Consider the following 22,255-nt stretch of genomic DNA (forward strand, 5'->3'; position numbering starts at 1 on the left):
GTATTCAGATGTTTCATAGGAAATTATCTGAACGGAAGTTTAGAGTATACATATATAATATATACAAATATTGAGTAACGGGTATTAAAATAAAAAATGTACAAAAGTAGAAAATAAACAATGATATATATATGTATATATTTTATTTGTTATTAAAAACCTTTAGTATTTTATCTAAAGCAGTGCAGCCATTTTGGTAGGCGGTCGGGCTTTGGTATTTCGCAACACTAAACTCCGGTCACACTACAAAATGCTTATGGTGATGTGTTAAAAACCGAACTTTTGAATACAATTTACTGGTCCAGGAAGATGAACTACAATCCAAATCCGGGTATGCGGAACCGTAAGTGGGAGAACTGTAAGGATCAGGCTACGCAAGCAAGTATACCCGAAGGATGTCCGGTGCAGCCACTCCGGAATTTCCCCAGCCGCCGCCGACCGGAATCGGAATCCGGAGTGCTGTCACTGTTTACGTTACACGTTAACCCGTTTTGTGCGCCGCTCCTGGCTTCCACTGCATCCTGCCCCCCAGTTTCTATGCCTGCCCTGCGTTTCCGTTTCGTGCTGCGTGTGTAGCTTGAGTGCCTGTGTTCCCCGCTTCCCAGTTGTTTCGTTTAGATCCTCCGGCACTAACTAATGGTTGCTCTGTCCCAAAATAGCCTCAGCTGCCGGTCGCCCAAGGCCGCCGAAGCGTGTGAGTGATGTTAACGCCATGGGACCCTCGGCTCCGATGATGGGCGGTGGCGCCACCTTCATGGCCCCGCCCACCGGCCCCGGAATACTAGATCCCAATATGTACGGAGCACCTGCTCCGGCGCCGGTCAACAGCTATGGATTCGACCCCAATCTCGGCCAGCCCTCTCAGCACATTCAGCAGCCACCACAACAGCAGCCCGGATACGGATATGGAGCACCACCTCCCCAACAGGCGGCTGGGCCACCCACCTACGGAATAGGAGCACCTCAGCCTGTAGCTCCACCCACTGGACAGTACCCACAGTTCGCCATGTTCCAGCAGCCCATTGTGCAAGACATGGCCATGCAGTATGGCCAGAAGCTAGCGGATCAGGGCAAGCAAATCATGGAGAATCAGTTCGAGAAGTGGGTGCCAGTAGCCAAGCTCAAGTACTACTTCGCTGTGGACAACGCCTACGTGGGTAGGAAGTTGCGCCTTCTCTTTTTCCCCTATATGCATAAGGTGAGTGGTGAACCACAAACGGAGAAACCATATAAACTACATACTCCTTTTAGGACTGGTCCCTGCGTTACGACCAAGAGCACCCAGTGCAACCACGATATGACGTTAATGCGCCGGATCTCTATCTGCCCACCATGGGCTACATCACATACGTGATCGTAGCGGGTTTGCTTCTGGGCATGCAAAAGCGTTTTTCGCCGGAGCAGCTTGGCATTCAGGCCTCCAGCGCCATGGCTTATAGCATTTTCGAATTGGTCATTTACTCCATAGCCCTGTACGTAATGAATGTGAAGACGAGCCTGAAAACGCTTGATCTGCTGGCATTCACTGGTTATAAATACGTTAATATAGTGGTCTGCCTGATGGTTAGCACGCTGTTCTTTAAGTCTGGATATTATATTGCGCTGGCGTACACCAGTTTCTCCTTCGGCTTCTTCTTGGTGAGTTTGCGCTTGCCATTTATTTGTGGAGCAATCAGTAATCCCACCTCCATTGTAGCTCCGCACGTTGCGGACGAAACTGCTGCAGGACAACTCCCCGGCTGCGCCCAGTGGAGCCATCAACTACGATCCGTATGGCAATCCACAGCAATTTGACTACAGCGGCGGGAAAAAGCGAAAACTCTACTTCCTGTTTATGGTCGTCGCGGGACAGGCGCTGTTCGCCTTCCTGCTCTCCAAGCACCTGTATCTGCCCGAGGCGGAGGTGCTGACGGTGCCCAAGACCTTCTAACCCACAGGCTTGATAGGTTAATTTGCATGCTACTTGAGTTAATAGTGGCCAGGATGCCCACTCAAATGTCGAACGGTTCTGGAGCCAAGGCATTGTGTTTTCCAGCATGAAGTTTGTGGTTGTCTCATCCGAGACTCGAGCGAGAGAAGCATATTTTTGTTAGAAACAAACACATTTTATAAATAAATACCAGCTATGAAAACTAATTTTTTATATAATTTTATTGAAATTTTAGTCTCTTTTTACTGTAACGTGTTCTTGGTTGGTTTTGCTTGCTCGGCTCATTGTTAACTTATTGGCTAACATCGCAAGGTGCCGACTGTTGTTTCTCCTGGCTCGTTATAAAATATATGTGTGAAATGTTTGTTGCTGTGTTGGTTCGGGTTTCAGATTTCAAATTTCCGATCACCGATTTCCGGTTCCTGTCTGCATTTAGTCTAATTTGTTCGGTTGTCGACTGCGTTTGCGTCTGCATGCTAAAACGTTGCACTCGGCGGCTTGCATCAAAAAATAAAAGGCATACGAATCCATAGTAATAGTAAAGATAACAGTTCCTACTTTAGGTTAGTTCGTGAGTTTACATAGTTAGATAGTTCGTCGTTGGTTAGTTTGGGGCCTCGGCCGCAACTCAGTACATAGCACGATGTGAAAAAACGTCCACTTCTCATTCCCTTCCATTCCATTCCTCTATTTGATTCTGTTTATTATTTTAGTTCGCTAATGCAGTTCGCTTCTTCGTTCTTTTGCTTTATTTATCGTGTGTAGTGTAGGCTAGCACTTAGTAAATAGTTATAAACATGCTTTGCTTTGTTTTCAACAAATTCCACGTACTAAAAAAATAATACATTTACAACTAATAATTTAGATTTAACATATACGTTTGTTCTGTTGCCTGATGATGCTGCGTATAAAGATCGTAGTTATGTTGTACATAGCTATATATCGTATATATATATATGTATATATATATTACGGGTGTACGGTGTGTCTGTGTGTGGTTCATAAACTCATTTAGGCTACATTTGGAATACAAAATACGCAACATAAAAACCTTTAAAACTCTTGCTCCTATCAATAAATTACCGAAATCAATCGCCTAGCTTTAACCTAGATCACCGACTGCTTCTGCTGCTGCTCCTGCTCCTGCTGCTGCTGCTTGACAAGATTACGCTGATAGTTGACCAAGTCCACTTTATTGAACTAAATTACCGTCCCGCCGGGCGCCGCCGTCTGTCCAGGTGACAAGTGCTGAGTGGCGTGCTGTCAAAGAAGGATATATCATTAAAGCTTTGCCCGCTTCGAGTTGAAAGATCCAAGGTGGTCTACTTACCGTGGCATGACCTGGCCGCGCCCAGGTGTAGATGAATCCATCCTGGCACGCCGTCAGAAAGCAGTCCTCGCGAAAGATCAGCGCCGTCAGCCGCTCGTGGGCGATCTTCTTGCAGACCAGCGGCTCCAGCAGTGGGCACTCATCGAAACGGGGGCAGGCGGGCGTTCCAATGAGCTGCATGGGATCGAAGCTGCTGACACCAGAGCCAGAGCCCGCTCCAGATCCCGACGCATGGGCGGCTGTGGCCAACGAGGAGTGGTGCGAGGACCGGCTCAGCTTCAGTGATCCGAAACTATGCGCCGTCGAGCTGCTGCCAATGGCCCCGGCTGCATTCGAATCCAGAGTGCTCGAGTGGCCGAAGTTGGAGGAGCTGCTGTTGTTACTCTGGCTGTGGTTGTTGTGTCCGCCAGTGTGGTTGTGTTGGTTATAGCTCTTCAGCATGCTCATGGCCTTGCGGTGCTGACGGTGCGCGGTCGAGTGGCTTCCCTCATAACCAGCGGCCTTCTTTTCCGAGCTGCTCAGGAAGCTGAAGTTCGAGAGACGCTGCGTGAGGCTGTTGAAGGCGCTGAAACCGCTGCCCGAGTTGGAGGACTTGTTCGAGCTGTTGGAAGTCTTGCTGTTGTATCCCGATGTTGTCTGCGACGGTCTCTGTCCACTCCCGCTGCCGCCGCCTCCGTCAATGCTGTCCGACTTGGTGGCGCTGATGCAGTTGGGGAATTTGATTGAGTTGCCAGTGCCATGGTTGCGGTTGTTCTGCTTCGTTGAGGCCGCCGCTCCCGCTCCAGCCACCGAACCTGCGCCCGCATTCGACGAAGTTGAGGCGGGAGTGGCTGCCTCGGTGTCGCAGTCGTCGGGCGAGGATTGCGAGGATATCGTGCAGTTGGCGGTTGAGAACTTGCTGGAACTGCTATTGCTGTGCTCGCCAGCACCGTTTCCTGTGCCTCCGCCCGCTGCTTCCCGTGTTGGACTACAGCTGCCCGATTCCGCTTGCTGTCCAGTCGCTTGACCAGACATGGCCACTGGTCGGATTACCTTGATGTCGTCTTCTGCTTCCGCTTCTTCGTCGACACCACCGTTGAGATAGCCCCTTTCGCTGTTAGCGCGCTGCCTTAACACCAATGGATGTCGTAGAACGTCCTCCGTTATGTCCCACAGGCAGATCTGCGTATCCTGACTGACGGAGCCAAGTCTATAACTCATTAGCTTTTCCGCCGAAGAAGCGTCCGAGCGAAAGGAGGCCGAGTGTGGTCCGTTGCGGGCAGCGTGTACGGGTGTGGAGTTTCGGTCGAAACCCTCGAAGCCACCATTGGCCGTGGAATCTCCGGAGAAGCGCGCCTCTCGCGAATGGGAGTACTCGTTCATTTGATTCTCATCGTCGCTGAAGTCACCGCCATCCCAGTTTGTGTACGATGTGGTATACGGGTCAAACGCTACCACAGAGACCCAGGACCGATGGCCCTGTCCACGAGCAACCACTCGTCGCTCGTGCAGCGACCACACGGTCACCAGGTCATCCTCGCCACCAACGACAATGTACTTGCCGTCGGGGGACCAGCACACGCAGAGGAAGCCGCCAAAGTAGGAGCGTGCGATTCCGAGCAGCTCCATGGTGTCGTAGTGAAAGACGCGCAGGAAACCGTCCTGGGAAACCACCGCCAAATGAGAGCCGCAAGGCGAGAAGCAGAACTCATTGACGCAGCAGTTGTCGGTGCTGAAGACCCACTTGAAGAGCGGGTTCCTTGTGGTCTTGGACTTGCTGGTGAGTATCGTGTAGCCGTCGCCAAGCTTGAAGGGCTGATAGCTGGGCGCTGTGGCGGCGCAGGGCAGTTCCTCGTTGTACAGGTACAGGTGACCTGAGGCGTGGGCGGCGAGGAACAGGTGCGGTGAGTTGGGTAGCCACTTTAGGCAGGTCACTTTGGTCTTGTCGATCAGTCGCTGAGAAACACACATAATAATCAGTTTGCTTTGAAGGGCTATATATATAAATCTCAGTTGGAAAACTAACCTCCTCGTTGAAGAGCTTCCTCACTTCCCGAGGACCAACGTGCGGGGAGACCAGCTGGATTTGACCTGTGGTGAAGCCCACCAGCAGGGGCGCTCCCGTGGGCGTGGCCGAGCTCACGTTGAAGTCGTGGCAGCTGGGATTGGTGCCCTTGTAGAACTTCTTATCGATCGGCTTGCTCATCTCCGTGCCCTGAAAGTAAGTCAACAAGAGTCACTATCATCTGTTTATGTTTATCTTGGTCGTTCTGAATTGCATTACGTTTTCCTATTATAAACCTAAAGAGGGTGCCTCGCAGCGAGACACTCTTTGAAGAGTTGAAATAAAACCCAACGCTCATTAATGGAAACAAAGTTTATATAATATCTTGTGACCAAGATGGAAATGTTTATAAGCTGACCACCAATTGGTAATTGAAGAAAGCGTTATCACGAACTCGATGCTCTGTGCAACAAGATGCCATTGGATGTGAGCTTGTATAAACAAATCACTGAAACTTGAAGTTGTGGTTATTTTCGAATCAGAATACTTTTCAAGATTAAGAATATGAACTGCTCTAACAAATAGAATGGAAGATTACGTTCAGTGGGTTGAAATAAGATTGGAAATTAACACATTCGGAAAGCGGAGTGGAAATTAGCAGCTTGTTGGCGGAATCAGGTGGGAAAAGCTCTATGCAAGCCCGGCCAAGTTCTCGCCAGCAGATAACTATGGCAACAAAGAAGCCAGCTAAAGCAAATACAGAAGGAGAATCGCAAGCTGTTGCCGCACAGAATGCCAAAGAATTAGAAACAGCTGCTGGGCAGGGGAAACAGGGCAAACACAAGCGAGGCGATGAGCAATTCGGATGGGCGAAAGCCGCACCAGGATTACTCTATCGGCATGTTCGTTGACTGCAGCAGGTGCTTAATTGGACAAAAACTTGTCCCTGGCTGCTTTCGGGGTTGCAAACAAAAGTTAGGGTAATCCGCGCACAGGGATGAGCTGAAACCGCTCACAACCGACTGCCTTCGAGCGCAATAAACATTCATAAAAACGCCAAACAAGCGAATTGATCATCAAGCGCTCGAAGTGGAGCAAATTAAGCACACTGGGGGGACACTGCATGCAAATGGCAAGGTATTTTAGGCCCCCGCCAATTGGCTGGTGCAATCCGCCTGGAATGCAATTGCCGGCAGCCTCTATTCTATCTCTGGTGTGATAAGCTCGCTGCACCGCCTCCTGCACCATTTCTCCTCCATCGCGCGTGCTTGCGCATGGAGACTATCTCTGCCCGACAATGTTTACCTTCTTGGCGCCGCGAAAGGAGTAAACGTAGAGATCTCGTCCGAAGTTGAAGCATATGCGATCGCCTCCTAGGACCTGATTGGTGGCCACGCCATTCTGGTCGACGACGCCGCCGTTCATCATGGAGTGCATGGATATGCCGCCGCCCAGACGCGCCTCCACAGTGTTGGTTCCGGCACTGTTGCTGTTGTGGTTGCTGTGGCTGTAGTTGCTGTCACCGCCGGCGCCTCCATTTGATATTGCTGTGCTGGCTCCGCCTGCTCCCGTTGGCGACGCTCCTGGCGAGCTGCCATTCGTTGTGGTGGTGTTGGCTCCTGCTGCTCCGCCGCCCACAGGTGTGCCCACGCCCGCATCCGAGCCGAGCTTGCCCTGCGCCGGACTGGGCAGGGTCACCATGGAGACGCGCACCTGCGGCGAGCTCTGGTTGCTGCTGTAGCCCACCCGGTTGGGCCGCGAGTACTCCGAAAGGGTCAGCAGGCGGTAGGTGCCTTCGCGGGTGACGAACTGCGTCTTCAGGTCGTCCTTCACACTGGCGTCCAGTTGGTTGGCCATCTCTAGTGCGGCTCCCGCTCCTGCTCCTCTGCTGCTGCTGCGCCTTCGCCGATCCACCGATCCACTCGGCACTCAGCCCATGTGAATGCCAGGTGCCAGTGGTGCTAGTGGTGGCTCTGCGGGCGCTGCAGTTCCTTCTACCCAGCCACGAAAATCGCTGGCTGTCGCCGCTAATTAAGCGCCGCGGGGTTGGGCTTGCCCTTCGCTTGTTTTCTTCTTATAATTAGATTTAATTCCTTCACTACACCGAGTTTCGTGGGGCTGTGCTTGCACTGTTGTTGTTTCTGCCGTTGCAGCTGCGTTCGCCAAGTTTTCCGAGTTTTCCGGCCACTGCGCTGGTTGCCTGCATCACGGCGTGGTGGCGGCGGGGTGAGGGTGACGGGGATCGCGGTTATCGCATCGGCCGCACGCTCGCTTTTATTCCGCACAAATTACTTAATTTATTTCTAATTTCTGATTGGGCTTAGCGATGTGAGAAAAGGTCGATACTTTCCGTCGATACTGTTCGATGTTCGAGCATTGATATCGATGTTAGTACGAAGAGCTGGATTTACATCACTTCACAGGCTGGTCACTCTTAACGATTTAAGGCCGAAATATATAAATTGCTTTTTTTATTACTTTCTTATGACAATTGAACTTAAATATTTAGCGTCTTATGTATAAATTATTTACGAAACAATATAATTCCAGTGAATGCAGCCAGATTGTTTAAAATAGTTTGCACTCAATGATGCCAAATTTGTTGATGATAGGCAGCATTGAAAAATTGGCGCGTAATTTGAATTTCATGAATATCTAAATTCCATTTGTTTATGGGAGAAATATGAATATAATAGTTTTCATAACTTTAATTTATAAGCTTTCAGTAAGTTGGTTATATAACCTAACTTTGGCTCTTTTGTAAATACCATTTTTGCTTTCATTTTCCTTCTTGAATTTTTCCAGTATTCACTTTTTTGCTCAATCAATGGACAACCAACGAAATAAACAACGTTCGACAGAAACCAATGACACTGACTTGCGTTATTCCAGCAACTGGCATTGTGTGTGTATGGTGTTAGCCGGAAATGCATTTGGCATGTCCTGCGAAATTGGCCAGTGAAAAAGAAGAAGAATGAAGCTGCTGTTTTGCTGCCCTTCCGCCTTTTACTTGCTCCCATTTTCTCGTTACTTTGCACTGCCAATTGCATTGAAGTTCCCAGCTAAATCTCGTTTGGGACACATGTCTTTTGTCTTGGCATTGTCACCCTAGGAATTCCCCCCATCAGCTTAGTCCGACCAAGTGGGATGGGCAAACAAGCGACGACCTCGGGCAGCGCATCGAACTCGAATCAATCAAGAGCGATTGATAAGAATGGCCACTTGAGCGGCTGGAGTGTTCGTATAAAAACCATCTGCACCAGCCGGAGAATCACCCACCTTCACTAAAACCATGCATCCGCAAGGTGAGTATATGCGCTCGCTGTTCTTCGCAATTCGCAGGACTAAAGCTGATTATATCCAATTAGCTTCGTTCTGGTCACTGGCCTGCTGCCTTGTGCTGCTCCTGCTTCCGGCCGGAATCCGCTCGATGTGCAACGACGCCACTGAGCCGGGATGTTTCCACCCGGCGGAGTTGCACATCCCCCAGCGTTATTGTTTGGACCCCACCAAGTACTGGCTCTGTGACGGCATCAACTCGCAGGCCCAACTCCATAAGTGCCAGCCCAACACCGGATTCGACCAGGACCTCAACGCCTGTGTGCCGTGGACCGCCTGGGAATGGAAGCCATGCCAGGAGCCACCGAGTCGTCCTCCTGGATGGGCTGGATGCTAGACAAGTGAGAAAGTCCTTGTTGCTTGGCCATAAAGATGGATTTTGATTAAATTAAGAACTACCTAACAAATAAAAATGTTCTGCTTTTTGTCAATTTACGCAGTTTAAATTATGGTCATTTAGTTTTAATGTTTAAATTTGAGGTCATTTCTCGCATAAATGAAAATAACCTTACTCATCTTTATTACAATTAAAAAATTGTGTTGGATAAACACTTTAAATAACCCAAAAAAATTGTAAATTCACACGTATATGGGTTAATAAGCATTTGCATTTTCAGTATAGAAAAACTATATTAAATACATGCTAATTTATTAGATTTGTAAAACAATATCCGTTTGCAGAATTGCAAAGATTAAACAATATGTCACGCTCTTTAACATAATTTAAGCAAATAATTACGAAAATATAGCTAAGCCAATTTAAGTAGATAAGAACTTAATAATCTATATATTTATTTTTCAATACAATTGCCAGACATATAATGATGCTATTTAAATTTAAAATGCCAAGAATATACCAATTATTTCTAGTAATGCCTTTGAAGAGCATCCAAAGCTAATGAAAAAAGCAGCGAGATGGTTGCCAAAAATGTTTGAGGCAGTACGTCTCCATGTCCCCAAGTGTCCCCCTTCATCTTATCTGACCAATGTCAAGAGCACGATCCGCGAGAGCGATAAGTCGCATATATCAGTGCGAGTCTCGATGATGATATCTCGATGAATCATATTTACGGGCTGCGCTCCGAGGAACACTATTTTCTCTCAGTGTCCCGGATGGCGGAGATTTGGGTATTGCATTGGGTATTTTTATGGCAGCGTTGTGATGATGATCCGCCGTTGGCCAGTTGCAATTACGGTTGCCATTGTTAACGCGTGGCTTCTGACGCCAGTTAAGCGGTCTTGACTGACGGGTCACGCCCCTTTTCGGTGGGCATTTGTCATAAATCAATATGTGGGCGCATCCCGCGTCCTGTGATCCCACCCACGTAGTCAACCGCCGGCGGGCCGATCCCTTTGCTCCCTGGCTGCCTGGCAATAAGTTGCACTATTTTTGATGCACTCGCCCGTGTAGTTGGTGCGAGAATTTTATTTCATTTCACAGTTGTCAGTCAAACGCTTTGTCAGGCCGCCGAGCACATCAATAAGCGGCGAAAAAATACGATTCAATTGAATTTTTATTTCTCGCTTTCGGGGCGACGTGCGTGCGAGAGCCAACAAAATATTTGCATGTAAAAGAATTTTCCGCCAGGCAACAAACGGAGAAGCGAAGAGGCAGCAGCGTGAATCAAAGGGAGAGGTATAAAAATTGTGAAATGAAATTTTAGCATACGTGACGTATACGCAATATATTTAATTGCATTGAAGCCTCTTTGTTTTCCATTCCGTTTAATCCCGCTGCAAGTATGTTTTTAAAAGTGAGCCGACAGTGGACAAAAAAAGTGCGCCACATAATTGGGTTTCGGCATTCGGAGTGGTCGGATGAATTTTAAATCAGTGAGTGGGGGCCCTACCTGCGCTGGCTAAAATAATGGCCTTGTCTTTGAAAATCTGAAAATACTCGGAGAAATGCTACAAATGCCACACGAATTAGCATAAATCACTGTGGCAAGGACAACGGCGGCGGCAGGAAGTGGGCATTTTGCAGCCAGCCAAGTGCCGTTCCTCCCGGTGGCTTCACTTAATGGCAGACATTAATAACACGATTTAATTTATGGCCCAAAACTAACAAAAGCCCAATCCGCAAAACTGAGCAACAAAGGCCAAGAAGGGCGGCCAGGAGGCCTTCCCAACTCCCATCTGCCGACTCACGACTCCGGCTGCACTGTGCAGTGCACTGGGGCAATTACTCAAGTGCGCCAGGAGGACGAAGGACGTAGTGTGGCTTAAGGCGCACTCCTCCGCCCGCCGCGCAGCCAGGTGAAATTTGTTGGCCCAGCCCCAAAAATGCCTTTGAGGCAGTGTTTTGAATTAATTAGCCAGCGTATCCAGCCGAGGCAACATCGTTGCTACTCCGCTTGTTTGCGGCCTGCCTCGGCTATCTCTGAAAATAATTTACAGCTGCCGTTGATGTCATGAATATGCAAGCAGGCCGACCGGGATGGGTGCCCACCTGGACCCACCTGGCCAGCTCCTATCCAGCTCGTCTCGAGCGGAAGAAACAGCAATTGGGCAAACAAACAGCGCCATAAAATGCGAGAACAGAGTGGGTTGCTGGGGGCAGGAAATTCCAGATGAGCTTATCGCGACCACAGCATCACACCTCAGTTCCGCTCGATAAGATTTCGTCTATCCGTGGAGTGTATAAAAAGCGCTCCACCGATTAGCATAGGTCAGTCCAACGAAAGCCACCCCTAGCTCAAGATGAAGTTCCTGCCTCTGTTCGCTGTTTTCCTAATCCTAGGCTGCTCCTCCTTCTGCAGCGGAGCTGCTGTGGTCAAGCCCACGGGTCAACCCGGTTGCCAAACGGCCGAGGAGCTGGAGGTGGCATTCTACGCCCACTTCTACCTGAAGAGCTCCTTCTGGGTGTGCTCCACCCAGGGTGTTCCCGCTACCCTCGCCCAGTGCCCCGTTGCCTCCGCCTGGTTGGATTCCGCCAAGGCCTGTGTTCCGTGGCCCCAGTGGGTGTGGTCGCCCACCGTCCAGCCGCCCAGCCAACCCGAAGTTGCTGCCTAGAATTGGAGATTTAACAAAACAAAATAAATCAAATAAGCAGTAATATTAACTATTTTCTTTTTATATTACCTTGTCATGCAGTCAAAAAGTCAAGAGATGAAGGGGAAAGTCACTTTTTTAAGCAATCTCTAGTAAAAGTAAATATTTAGTAAATAACTTTGATAAATAACTTAGTAACTAACTAGCGCGTGTGAGATAAGCACAAAGACTTTGCACAGCTAAATATTTTTGCTGTAATGTCAGGGCACGATTAATCAGATAAATAAAGGAAATTTTTCTTAATCACTTAATCACAAAAAAATAAAGGAATTTTATGAACTTTTTTAGCTTAATGGTTAACTGTGTTTTTGCGGGCATTAAACTAAAGCACTTAAAACAACGCAAACACATTTGTCGCCGCACTGTTCTGTTTGTTTGTTGACAATGAATAGTTTATTTTAAAAAATATTTGCACATGTTACGAGTGCGAAAAAAACCACTAACTTCGCAAACTTTTTTAATACGCGTTTACAAATATGTAAAATATTCTTAAAAATACATGTATTCATATACAATTATGCTGCTTAAACTATATGGAGTTACATAACTGATGTGGTTAACTTAATTTGGTCCAAAAGGAATAGACTTTAATATATCCGTGTATGATACCCAAAATCGAATGTCCTTAAATTCGTGTCCTCTCACTTTCAGCCATGTCTGGTCGGGACTACAACGGAGAGCCAGGCTGTCGCAGTGCCGAGGAACTGGGCCAGAGCTACCGGCACTTCTGGGATCCCACCGCCTACTGGCAGTGCGACGGGAAATCGAAGGAGGAGGGGCGGGAGCGGGATAGGGATCGGGAACAGCCCGCCCAGCTGCAGCGTTGCCCGGCCAACGAGCTGTTCTACGACCGGGAGCGGCGGTGCGTGAAGTGGAAGGACTGGCAGTGGACCGAACCGCAGGATCCGCCCACAAAGCCGCGCAAATAAAACAGGACGCGCGCGTTCGCTTGTATTGAAACAAATTGTCGAAAATATAATTAAAAAGCGCTTTTCGATTTTTCCCGGTTGAGTGCTGGTTAATTTATGCGCGGCCTGCTGCTCCAAGGACATGGGCGTGGAGGTGGTGCTGGTGATGGTGGTGTTGGCAGTGGGGCCAGGACATAAGCCGCTTTCGGGTGGCCGCCTCGCATGTTGATGCTGGCGGGGATTTGCTGTTGTTTTTCGATGCCGCCGAAACGCCATACGTGCAACAATTACGAAATGTGCGTGCGAGTGGGTGTGGAATGGAATGGAGTGTCCTTGGTGCTCCAACCGGATGGTTGTGCCCCCTGTTTGTTTGCGCAATTTGGTAAATTGACATGACGGCAATTTCCCATGGTCGGCGGGCACTCGTTGAGCTGCACGGACTTAACTTCGCGCGCTAGTTTTAATAATTTTTAATTAGCTGCAGCGGAAAGCTCTCAAATGGACAAACAAAATGTGTAGCCAGCTTTGCGGCACTTTCGGGTATTATTTCCGCCCCGACCGCACCGCCGAATTTTCCACAGCCGCCGCCTAATGTAATTGCGAAATTTGTTTTGTGCCCCAATTAAATTGGGAATCAAGCGGCGCTAAAGCGGCCAACAGCATTTAATTAATTGTATTTGAATTTAGAGCGCCCATATGTATAAGTGTGTGCGCGGCCATTGGCGTTCAATCAATATTAAGCGATTCGTGTGATCCAGATTTTCGTTTTTCCTCCTGTTGCAGCTGCGGCAAAGCGGTAATCTTTGTTTTTCCGCTTTTGTTTGGCTTTCAGCTTTCAGCTTTGCGAGTGTGTGTGTGCGCTTTTCTTTCTCTTATTCGTTCATTTTGTTTTTTGTTTGAAGCCCCACAATTTGATATACACAAATCGATTTACTTGCGCATGCAAATAACTTTATTTGCTTAGTGGGTGTTCGGAGAGGGGGAAGGGGCGAGCACAACAGCACAAAGGACTCGCACAGGACACACCAGAACCAGAAGCGAAAGAAAGAATAAAGGGTGGGAAGGGAACAGAAACTGTTAACAAAAAGTCGACAGCCGGGCTTGGCTCAGCAGCCAAACAAATTTGCATAAATCGCAGTTGGTAGCACACAACACAGCCAACACACACACAAGCACACGCCGCATCCTGGCGCCCACACATGTGCTTATTCACACCCATACCAATATATGTGTTACATATATGTCCTGATCCAAAGCGACACAGCCATCGACATCGCCATCGACACGAAGTGAAAGGCGCAAAGACTAAGTGCATGCTTAAGTGTTTTCTTTTCTATTTACGTGCCACAGCGAAGGAGTGAGCAGCAGTGTCGTTTGTTTGCTCTGTTGCGGCTTGTGTGGCACCCACCTAACCACCCACCTAACCGCCTAACTACCCCACCCAACCACCCACAGCCCGCTTCATATGTAAATCAAGGTAAACAGAAATCTGTTACAGCATGATACCATTACAATGACATGCAACGGACCCCAAAAGCCCCCCAACTCGGCCGGGCCAAAGCCACCACAGAGCAAACTAGATACTTATACACGTGTCTCATATTGACTACGATATGTTATACAAATGAGATATTGATGCCCCACCATTACAACTCGGGCCACAACAACAGCACGCCGCCCATTTAGCCATTCAGTCGTTCGTTCAGGCAGCCAGACAGCGACGTCCTCGAGTGACAGCAAACAACAGGAAGAGGATCGGGAGAAGGAGCAGGGGCAGAAGCAGGAACACGACCAGGACTACGCCCACGACCTGCAGAAACAGCAGCAGCAACAGCAGCAGCAACAAATGCACGAAAAGCCGTCTTAATGGAGAAAGCAGGGCTCAAAGTTGCTTGCTTAACCCACTAAATTATATTAAAATATTTAGCAAGTAGTAATACTTCGATTATAAATTAGAATATGAGTTTACCAAGAAAATACCTTAAATTACAAATATCTTAGCATAGGCATTAGTTCATTAAGCCCATTTGGCTTTAATGGGTTAACTGGCGGCTTGCATCGATATGCCGTAACTGGTTAGCCCATCAAAAGGTACTGCCAGATGCGGCCAACTCCAGGGAGATAGCCACATAAGGAATGGGAGAAAAGAAAGCCTTTCTATGTGCGTGTCCAATCGTAAAGCAATCGAATCACACGGACGCAGATACGGAAAATGGAATGCGGTATCAAAGCTGGGGTAGAAAAGATAGAGGAAATGCACAGAGAAAGCAAGAAAAAAACTGAGTAATTAGAAATTGAAGAGCAAGAGTGGAAAAAGTAGGTAGTTCTGTTGATGACTTTCTGCTCCTTAAAAGCAAACCATATCCTTGGGGCATTTCTTGGCATTTGATAACAGCCATAAGAATCATCACCATAACTTGTTCCATTGTCGGCATCAATAAGTGTAATCGATGTCCCACAAAACTTGAATTTGATTTTTGTTCAGTCACCGACGAAAATGCAATTACGAGCTGCGCGAAAGCAATTTTCAGATCAATATCTACAAAACAACTTTAGTCCTGTGTAAAGACAAGTTCCAAGCCCCAAAACAACGATTACGAGTTGGGGGGGAATCGGGCAAAATGCAATAACTGAATACAAATTTGAAATGTGGCGGAAATTGAAATCGAAGGCGTTGAAGTGATTTCGTCTCGCAAAAATTCAATTGGAACGGCAACAACAGCAACAATCGGGCAAAAGCACCGCAGCAAATGTCTTGCACTACAACAACAACAGCAGCACTTCAGCGCCACCCTGCTGAGCCACCATTTCCATTCGCGCAGATCCTGGGAGGTCCTGGCAGGTCCTTATGGTGGCAAGGCTTCTGGTTACGCGGTTATTTGGGCTCCCCTCACACATCCTCGCAATCGCCCTGTGTGCTGCTGGCTGCACAATTTTTCCGCTGCATGCAATTTTAATGCGATTTTGGATTTGATTTGTAACCGAAAAATAAGCCACACAAACTTTTCCCTCTCGAAAGTGGTGCTGCGGTAGTTGCCATTGCTGTTGTTGCCGCCAACTTGGAGTTGTGGTTGCATTGTAGTCGTTGTCGTTGTCGTCGTCGCCGCTCCTGTTCCTGTGCCTCTTGTTGTTGCACGGTTGTTAAGTGCAAATATAAATTCAACGGCAGCGCAAAAATGGGGGAAGGGCTTGCACCCTGCTGCGAGCTGGGGTCAAATATTTATTTGTTGCCGAGCACAAATTTTATGCTGCATACTTTCATGCGCCGCTGCCGCGGCGGCAGCACAATGTGGCACAAGTCACCAGCAAGCTACCCAGCACCACCCAGTACCCACTCGCCGTGCAACTGGCAGTGGCACAGTGGAAGCGAGGCGCATAAAACCTTCCGCTGCCATTCAAGTGGAAAAGTTTAAGCCAACTTTTCCAGCCCGAAAGACCCCATACCATTTCTGTTCGCCAGCAATTCAAGCGCGAAAATGCGCGCACTGAAAAATCATTGAACGGAAGCCGCAGAAGGGGGTGCAAATTGGAGGAAGTCGGGGGCTGCCATTGACTGTCACCACAGAGGCCTGCGACTCCAAAAATGCCAATTATGCCCATTTGACGAAAAATGACTTGTACAATGGCCACTGCACGAAAGTGGGCTGGGCAAAAAGTCGAAAAGAAACTACGAGCGCATTGCGTATGCGCCCTGTTGCCGGCGTAATTTGTGCGGACCAGCGCAGCAAACTTAATTAAAGTAACAACACGTCAGCCAGGGGTCAGAGTTCACAGGCCGCTGGCAGCTGAAGAGCGGCGCAGAGTGGCCACAAAACAATTGTAAACTCAATTAAATCCAAGCACCACTGCGGCACTGGGTCCTACAAGACGGACTCTAAACTGCAGGCCCGAGTTCTCAGCTCGGAAACTACGAAAGGCCTTCTATATTTCAGCAGGCAAAAAAATAAAGAGACATTTAACATATCTCATTTATAAAAAGTTTATAATAAAAACAAATAATCAGAATGATGCCGGAAATATGGCTAATTGTGTATTCAAAACTCGAGAGATATTTAATAAGCGATTAAATTACTTTTTCTCTGAGTGTAGACCCTCTTCTGTTGGAGCTATTCTCCCTGGGCGTGCTGATAACATACGACAGTTGTGACTTTAAAAATCCCTTTTCGCAATTTTTGCACAAAACTTGTGCAGGATTAATGGTCCGAACGGCCCAGGCATCCATGCAATTAAAATGCAACAACAGCGGCAGTGGCAGGAGGCGCTGGAGCAGCTGGAGGAGCTGCAGGAGTTGGAGGGCAGCAGGCATCTAGAATGTGGTGGCAGCAACAGCTGCAGGAGTGGGCGGAAATGGAGCAGAAAGATTGCTGTGACTTCGGAGCGTTTGAAAACTCGCATGTGTGACGGCCGGGGTCCGGAGATAGCCACGCCATTTTAAAGTGGCTGGCGAGGCAGCAAAACGAGCAGCGGACGAGGTGGGGATGGGGATAGTTGCCACACTAGTTAGTGCCCCATGGGAGGAATGGGGCTGCTGCGGCACAGCATTGTCGTCCGCATCCACACACTGGGTCCTCTTTCTGCATTCGCCATCATTGTACGGTTTTTGCCCGCAACGGCCAAAGACAAATAATGCAATTTCCTGACTAACTCATTTTGGGTGGTTGAGCAGCAGGATTGGGACGACCCATTCCGGACTCCATCCGTACTCCATCCTGGCTGTAGTTCCGTGTCACTGACACTTGGCCCTCGCCGCCTCCCTGCCTGCCCACTTAGACATTTATTACCTAGTCGGGGATGTGCAATCGCTGCGAGTGATCAAAGGGCTGGGAGTTCTCATGGTGGAAAAGTAAGAGCAAGGAACAGAAACTGTTGGATGGATCACTTGGAAACCCACTAGATCTGCTTTCGGCTGCCCTGTTCCACGTGACTCCCTTTGGGGCATCTGACGCAATCATTGGCAACTTTTGGTTTCATGTTGCACCACTTCGCACACACCAACAGCGCAAGATTAATGCGGTACGGCATCGAACTTTAAACTCATTTTTAGCCCGACGAGCACAACTGCCACCAAGGAACCTCGCCAGACGAACATGTGTTCGGCATCGGGAAACCAGGAGCATGTCCTGCAGTTGGTCCTTGCTCCGTGCTCCTTGTCCTTTCGCTGGCCCCTGTAATTTGTCCCCCATCCGACGTTGTTTGTTTTGCGCAAAAGTTTGCGGCGACAATTGTTTTGCGCTGCGGCAGCAGCCAGCACACAAACTAACAAAACTCATAATCCCAATCTCGCACATGCGATTGGAATTTTCTTGAAAATGTTTTCCCAACGCCCGGCAATTTTGCTCTTTGCGAGGGGCCAGTCAGGATTTATGGCATACCGAATTGTGTATGTTAGTTCCCGGAAATGTCGCAGCAGTTCAATTTGTTGGCTTCAATATGTGTCAGCGCTTATCATATCAGCCCCACTCGACCGCCGCTCATATATCAATTATTTTCCAATCAATTTAAAAAAATAACATTTCAATTCGGACACTTTTAATCGCGGCAAGTGGATGGCGCTGGAAGAACTATAATTAAAACGCCACACATCACATCATCAGTCGTCGACGCAGTTACGCAACGAACGCCACTCGGTCCACGCGAAGCATCCCAGATAGCCATCCTGGGACACGAACGCCTTGCCATCGGGACACGGCAGCACCGTGGCTCCCTCGCTGGTGCACAGGTAGAAGCTGGCCACATCGTCGGCGACCTGGGGCTGCATCTTGCTGGTTCCGGTGCAGTCTGGCACCTTGGTGTCCAGGTTCACGCAGGAGGGCTTCATCAGGTCGGCGGGCAGGCAGCCGCTGAAGGTGGCGTTGTTCACGAAATAGTATCCCGAGTCGCACTCGTCGGTTATCACCTTGCCGTCCAGGCAGAAGTAGAACTTCCTGATGTCCTCGCCGCCCCACAGCTCGTCCTCCGACTGGCAAACTTCGCTGGCGGTGCCCACGGAGGCGGCGTAGCCCAGAGCCAGGATGCCAAAGAAAATGATGACTGCTGCAGGGGGATTTGAAAATAGTCGAGTGATTAATAGTATGCGTGATTAAGATTATCAGGTTCATAGTTCCAGGTTGAATTTCACCGAACGCACAATAGTTGAGTAGATTATTCCTAAGGATGTTTACCTTTCAGCATGGTGAATCCTTTATCAGCTTCTTCTCGATACAAAAATTTAACGCAGACTAAACGAATGGAAGACCACTGATTGGGCTTTTATAACATTCTATCCGATCGGGCAACTTATCGGGACTTTCGAGAGCGGTACCATATCATTGCCATTGCCATTGACTTGTTGACACTTCCGATGATGAACGTTGTGTTTTGGCTTCTGGTCTTGCCCACATCGCTTATCGGGTGTTTTTCTTATGCAGATAATGGCAAATTCTTGGCTTAATTTGCTGTTCTGCCTGCGGCAGATACCACGTCTCAAGTGGTTGGCGATGAGCAGTTCCAGGAACCGAAGTAACTTTGATTTCGGAGTGCCATGGTGCCAAATGTTCGCTTCTCACTGTCACCTGCTGCTCACGTCTGGGAAACTTTTAATTGAATTCCCTGCCGATGGAAGCCAACATCGATAGCAAGCCTATTGGAATTTATGTCGATTATATTGTCAACTTTGGCAGAACTCCACGAAGTTTGCCTATTTAAACTTGGGGCTCGCGTAAATAGAGTGCAAAAAGTGGAGAAGCGAGTGAGTAAGGAAGTTGAATTGACAACGTGACTCAACAACAAAAACGGCTAAGAAGTTTTCCTTTTTCCCTTTTTTTTTTTTTTGTTTCAGCAGGTTATGGGCTTCGTGTCCTGGCCGCAAAGTGACTTCTTTGCAGGCAGCGCCAGCTGTGCTCCTCCATTTGGGCGCTCTAAGCCAAATCAATTAGAACTTTTGACGGCAGCTGGGCCTGCAACTGAATGCTCGTACTACCGAAGTCATTCGAAAATGCTCCATTATCTCGGCAGTGGCGCGTAATTAAATTTCCAACTGATTTCTGCAGCAATAATTTCCAATTTGGCTTCATTTGAAAGGCAATTAATGTCTCTGCCCTGCTATCGCTTAGATAAGCGATGTGCATGTGTGTATGTGTGAGTCAGCTCGTTTTCGGTAGTCCAAAACTGTAATGGCACTCTGATTCATTCGGCCATGTTAGCAAAGGGAAATTCTGACAATCGAACAACGATGAGAGTAGGAAATTTTCGGCCAGCTGCTGATTGAAATCTTCTGCTCTCGTGCCATTAATTTCCAGAACTTATCGACCGGAGAGCACAAAACTTTAAACCACTCCGCCTTATCTAATCAACAAAATGCTGCCAAAAGAGAGCGACGACGTCACTTAAGACCAAAATAAAAATGCCCGAAAAATCCGAAAGCCCGATGCCCGGTGCCCCATGCCCGATGAAAAATGACTGTAAAAATAGCTGCGATAAGGTTTGCAGGGAACATGGAAAGTCATGCAATGAGCATGGGTATAAAAGCGAAAGACAATGGCGACGACATCAATCAGTCGACTCGGGTTTTTCAGCAGGAAGCATACACATAAATTTATTAACGAACCCAGCTTATGGCCAAATGATGAGAAGCGAGTGAAAAAATATCTGAATTTACCACCCAACTGCAGTTCGCAGTCAAAAAAAAAACCAAGAAATAAAGTAAAATCAGGCATTCGGACAGTAAGGGAACGATAACTTTGTGTGTCATAATAATAAATGCTCCGTTGGCTGTTCGTGATGAAATTATTTATGAAAAATAAATGGAGTTACTCCCCCCGGATGCTGCTCCTGATCCTGATCCTGACCATGCTGCAGCTGCTGCAGCAGGGTGTGGCAGCCACCGCCGACCCTGACACAACCACGAATGCAACATGCAGACATGCCACGGACATGTGGGGAGATCCGGACCCCAACATATTCTACGTGTGCTCCGATGGCGGACAACCGCTGCAGCTGGAGTGTCCGCCTGGCCGGGGATTTTTCAGCGGTCTCGGTTATCTGGGCTGTTTGCCCTATGACCACTGGCCAGCCTGCCGGCCCTCGGAGGAGCAGGTGGCCGCCCAGTTGTCAGCTGGCTGTGACAGCGGTACCGGCATCGTGCCATCGCCCTGGGCTTCGCCGGATCCCAATCGATTCTACCTGTGCCCCAGCATAAATGCCACACCTCTGCTGCTTAACTGCGCCGCCGGCAGAGGATTCATGGCCAGTTCCGAGGTGGTGGGCTGTGCGGACTGGTCACAATGGCGTCGCCAGATGGAGTGCGAGGCGTACTACTGATCCGGCGGTTGGATAACCATGTACAAGCTATACCAATAATCATACCAAATGGTCGTGACTTGTCTACCCCAGACTCGAATATTCATTAATTTATTGGGTAGTCATGCTGCGCCATTTCACTCACTAGTTTTATCTGTAAATAAAGTAAAAAGTTTCTTACTGATGTGGGTGTTTTTGTTCAAAACACTGATAAGCGTAGCAAGCGATTGATAACGAAATCGAGTTAAAAAAAAAAGAAATTCTTGGATGGCTTTTTGTTTGCAATTGTTATTTAGCCATTTTATGCTTTTTGTTTATAAATAATTGCGATATTTAGCACAAATCTCATCAATATCCAATTTTTTTAGCATACAATATATTTTTGGATTGACCTAATGCTTTTCGATTGGCATTGTATTGTTTCGTGTCATTATATATTTAGAGCACTTCGACTGCCAGTTCATTGTTTGGATCTACTTATGGGATTAGTGAATTCCAAATAATACCTCACATGCTGTGCATTGCAATTATTGCTCATTTGAGCATATTTAATGATGATGTGCTCCAGAGTGCGGGGCAGGGGGCAAATCCTTTTAGTTCCCACACTCCCGCAAAGCCACGCATTATCCTTTGCCATTACTCTCCTTTATGCCGTCCTCCGTCTGCTGGCAACTGAAGGTCTGAAGGCCTGGAGTTCCAGAGGTCTGGAGGTCAGCCTTTGATGTGCCTTTTTACTTTGCACCACCCATGGGTGGGGTTATATTTTTTTTATACGGCGCGGCATGGCAGCTGCTGCTCTGATCCGTGCGGGCCTGGCTCTAACCGGCTCTCAGCCCCGTTTACAGGTTTAAGCCTTTGTCCTTGCCGGCATAAAGCATGGCCCAGGTAAACGGCATAAGAATAATGACACATGCAGCTGGGCGGCGCATAAAAAAGAGCGGACCGAGCTCCACCGAGCTTCCCAACGGAAATTGCATTTTGCTTTGAGCGCGTCCAGATGCAGGAAATTACTGTCAACTGTTAACGCCCGGTGTAGGATCACGACCCCGTCTTCTTTTGTCTGGCTTTAATAAATCTTCAATTTGCATATATTTCTCTTCGTTTTTATTTCGCTATTTCTGCCACGCTTTGCATTCCTTGGCTGGCCATTAATCAATGCCCGGGGTTGCGATGGCAGACAACATCACGTATACGCAATTTTAATTGCCACTGATATAAAAGTGCTTAGCGGTTGGGGGCCTTCAAATTAATTAAATGTTTACCTGCTGCTCTCAGCAGAAATCAATGAAAGCGACTTCTAATTTATTGCGTACCAGAGACCAAAGACGACTCACAGGACTCTCGCATCCTGCTGACTCAGGCTGGGGAAAAGTAATTAACCGATTGGCAACTGAAACACGGCTGATAATTTCCTTGGGAAATACTATGGGAATGGC

General features: G+C 48.1%; 7 protein-coding genes across 11 annotated transcripts; 5 read left to right on the forward strand and 2 right to left on the reverse strand.

Annotated features, from left to right (window-relative positions):
- Positions 1–172: 172 nt before the first annotated feature.
- LOC6729768 (protein YIF1B-A) lies at positions 173–2,136 on the forward strand. 3 transcript variants are annotated; one of them, XM_016177621.3, is made up of 4 exons: positions 173–331; positions 660–1,198; positions 1,252–1,638; positions 1,697–2,136. In XM_016177621.3, exons 1-4 carry the CDS (start codon positions 310–312, stop codon positions 1,928–1,930), a joined length of 1,182 nt encoding a protein of 393 aa, XP_016036454.1. In that variant the 5' UTR covers positions 173–309; the 3' UTR covers positions 1,931–2,136. The 3 variants fall into 3 exon arrangements, with proteins under 3 accessions (XP_016036454.1, XP_002105074.1, XP_016036455.1); XM_002105038.4 differs by having other exon boundaries at positions 193–343; XM_016177622.2 differs by having other exon boundaries at positions 198–358.
- A 520-nt stretch (positions 2,137–2,656) lies between these two features.
- Positions 2,657–7,624, reverse strand: LOC6729769 (WD repeat-containing protein 20). Its single transcript, XM_016174633.3, has 4 exons — positions 6,550–7,624; positions 5,266–5,454; positions 3,261–5,195; positions 2,657–3,190 (listed from the first exon to the last, which is right to left on the reverse strand). The coding sequence occupies exons 1-4, from the start codon at positions 7,099–7,101 to the stop codon at positions 3,131–3,133; spliced, it is 2,736 nt and encodes a 911-aa protein (XP_016036456.1). The 5' UTR covers positions 7,102–7,624; the 3' UTR covers positions 2,657–3,130.
- An 845-nt stretch (positions 7,625–8,469) lies between these two features.
- Positions 8,470–8,965, forward strand: LOC6729770. Its single transcript, XM_002105040.4, has 2 exons — positions 8,470–8,549; positions 8,613–8,965. The coding sequence occupies exons 1-2, from the start codon at positions 8,537–8,539 to the stop codon at positions 8,918–8,920; spliced, it is 321 nt and encodes a 106-aa protein (XP_002105076.1). The 5' UTR covers positions 8,470–8,536; the 3' UTR covers positions 8,921–8,965.
- Positions 8,966–9,982: 1,017 nt separating this feature from the next.
- LOC6729772 lies at positions 9,983–12,636 on the forward strand. Of its 2 annotated transcripts, none has more exons than XM_016177623.3 (2): positions 9,983–10,219; positions 12,286–12,636. In XM_016177623.3, exon 2 carries the CDS (start codon positions 12,288–12,290, stop codon positions 12,561–12,563), a length of 276 nt encoding a protein of 91 aa, XP_016036457.1. In that variant the 5' UTR covers positions 9,983–10,219; positions 12,286–12,287; the 3' UTR covers positions 12,564–12,636. The 2 variants fall into 2 exon arrangements, with proteins under 2 accessions (XP_016036457.1, XP_039150959.1); XM_039295025.2 differs by lacking the exon at positions 9,983–10,219 and adding an exon at positions 10,294–10,416.
- On the forward strand, positions 11,235–11,644 carry LOC6729771. The gene has a single exon (XM_002105041.4). It carries the CDS (start codon positions 11,284–11,286, stop codon positions 11,593–11,595), a length of 312 nt encoding a protein of 103 aa, XP_002105077.2. The 5' UTR covers positions 11,235–11,283; the 3' UTR covers positions 11,596–11,644.
- Positions 12,637–18,049: 5,413 nt separating the features above from the next.
- Positions 18,050–18,852, reverse strand: LOC6729775. 2 transcript variants are annotated; one of them, XM_002105045.3, is made up of 2 exons: positions 18,704–18,852; positions 18,050–18,575 (listed from the first exon to the last, which is right to left on the reverse strand). In XM_002105045.3, exons 1-2 carry the CDS (start codon positions 18,711–18,713, stop codon positions 18,133–18,135), a joined length of 453 nt encoding a protein of 150 aa, XP_002105081.1. In that variant the 5' UTR covers positions 18,714–18,852; the 3' UTR covers positions 18,050–18,132. The 2 variants fall into 2 exon arrangements, with proteins under 2 accessions (XP_002105081.1, XP_016036458.1); XM_016174632.2 differs by having other exon boundaries at positions 18,050–18,572; positions 18,704–18,789.
- A 1,068-nt stretch (positions 18,853–19,920) lies between these two features.
- On the forward strand, positions 19,921–21,003 carry LOC27206488. The gene has a single exon (XM_016177624.3). It carries the CDS (start codon positions 20,280–20,282, stop codon positions 20,838–20,840), a length of 561 nt encoding a protein of 186 aa, XP_016036459.1. The 5' UTR covers positions 19,921–20,279; the 3' UTR covers positions 20,841–21,003.
- The last annotated feature ends 1,252 nt before the right edge of the window (positions 21,004–22,255 follow it).

Source organism: Drosophila simulans, chromosome 3R, assembly GCF_016746395.2.
Source record: "Drosophila simulans strain w501 chromosome 3R, Prin_Dsim_3.1, whole genome shotgun sequence".
Classification (NCBI taxonomy): Eukaryota; Metazoa; Arthropoda; class Insecta; order Diptera; family Drosophilidae; genus Drosophila; species Drosophila simulans.

Bases quoted from the DNA above. Each gene is read 5' to 3' on its own strand.
- LOC6729769 (XM_016174633.3), bottom strand. From the start codon at position 7,101: ATGGCCAACCAACTGGACGCCAGTGTGAAGGACGACCTGAAGACGCAG. The intron at 5,455-6,549 runs GTAAACATTGTC...ACTTACTTTCAG, and splicing joins CCTTTCGCGGCGCCAAGAAG to GGCACGGAGATGAGCAAGCC. The intron at 3,191-3,260 runs GTAAGTAGACCA...CTTCTTTGACAG, and splicing joins CGCGGCCAGGTCATGCCACG to CACGCCACTCAGCACTTGTC.
- LOC6729772 (XM_016177623.3), top strand. From the start codon at position 12,288: ATGTCTGGTCGGGACTACAACGGAGAGCCAGGCTGTCGCAGTGCCGAG.
- LOC6729771 (XM_002105041.4), top strand. From the start codon at position 11,284: ATGAAGTTCCTGCCTCTGTTCGCTGTTTTCCTAATCCTAGGCTGCTCC.
- LOC6729768 (XM_016177622.2), top strand. From the start codon at position 310: ATGAACTACAATCCAAATCCGGGTATGCGGAACCGTAAGTGGGAGAAC. The intron at 1,199-1,251 runs GTGAGTGGTGAA...TACTCCTTTTAG, and splicing joins TTTTCCCCTATATGCATAAG to GACTGGTCCCTGCGTTACGA. The intron at 1,639-1,696 runs GTGAGTTTGCGC...CCTCCATTGTAG, and splicing joins TCTCCTTCGGCTTCTTCTTG to CTCCGCACGTTGCGGACGAA.
- LOC27206488 (XM_016177624.3), top strand. From the start codon at position 20,280: ATGCTCCGTTGGCTGTTCGTGATGAAATTATTTATGAAAAATAAATGG.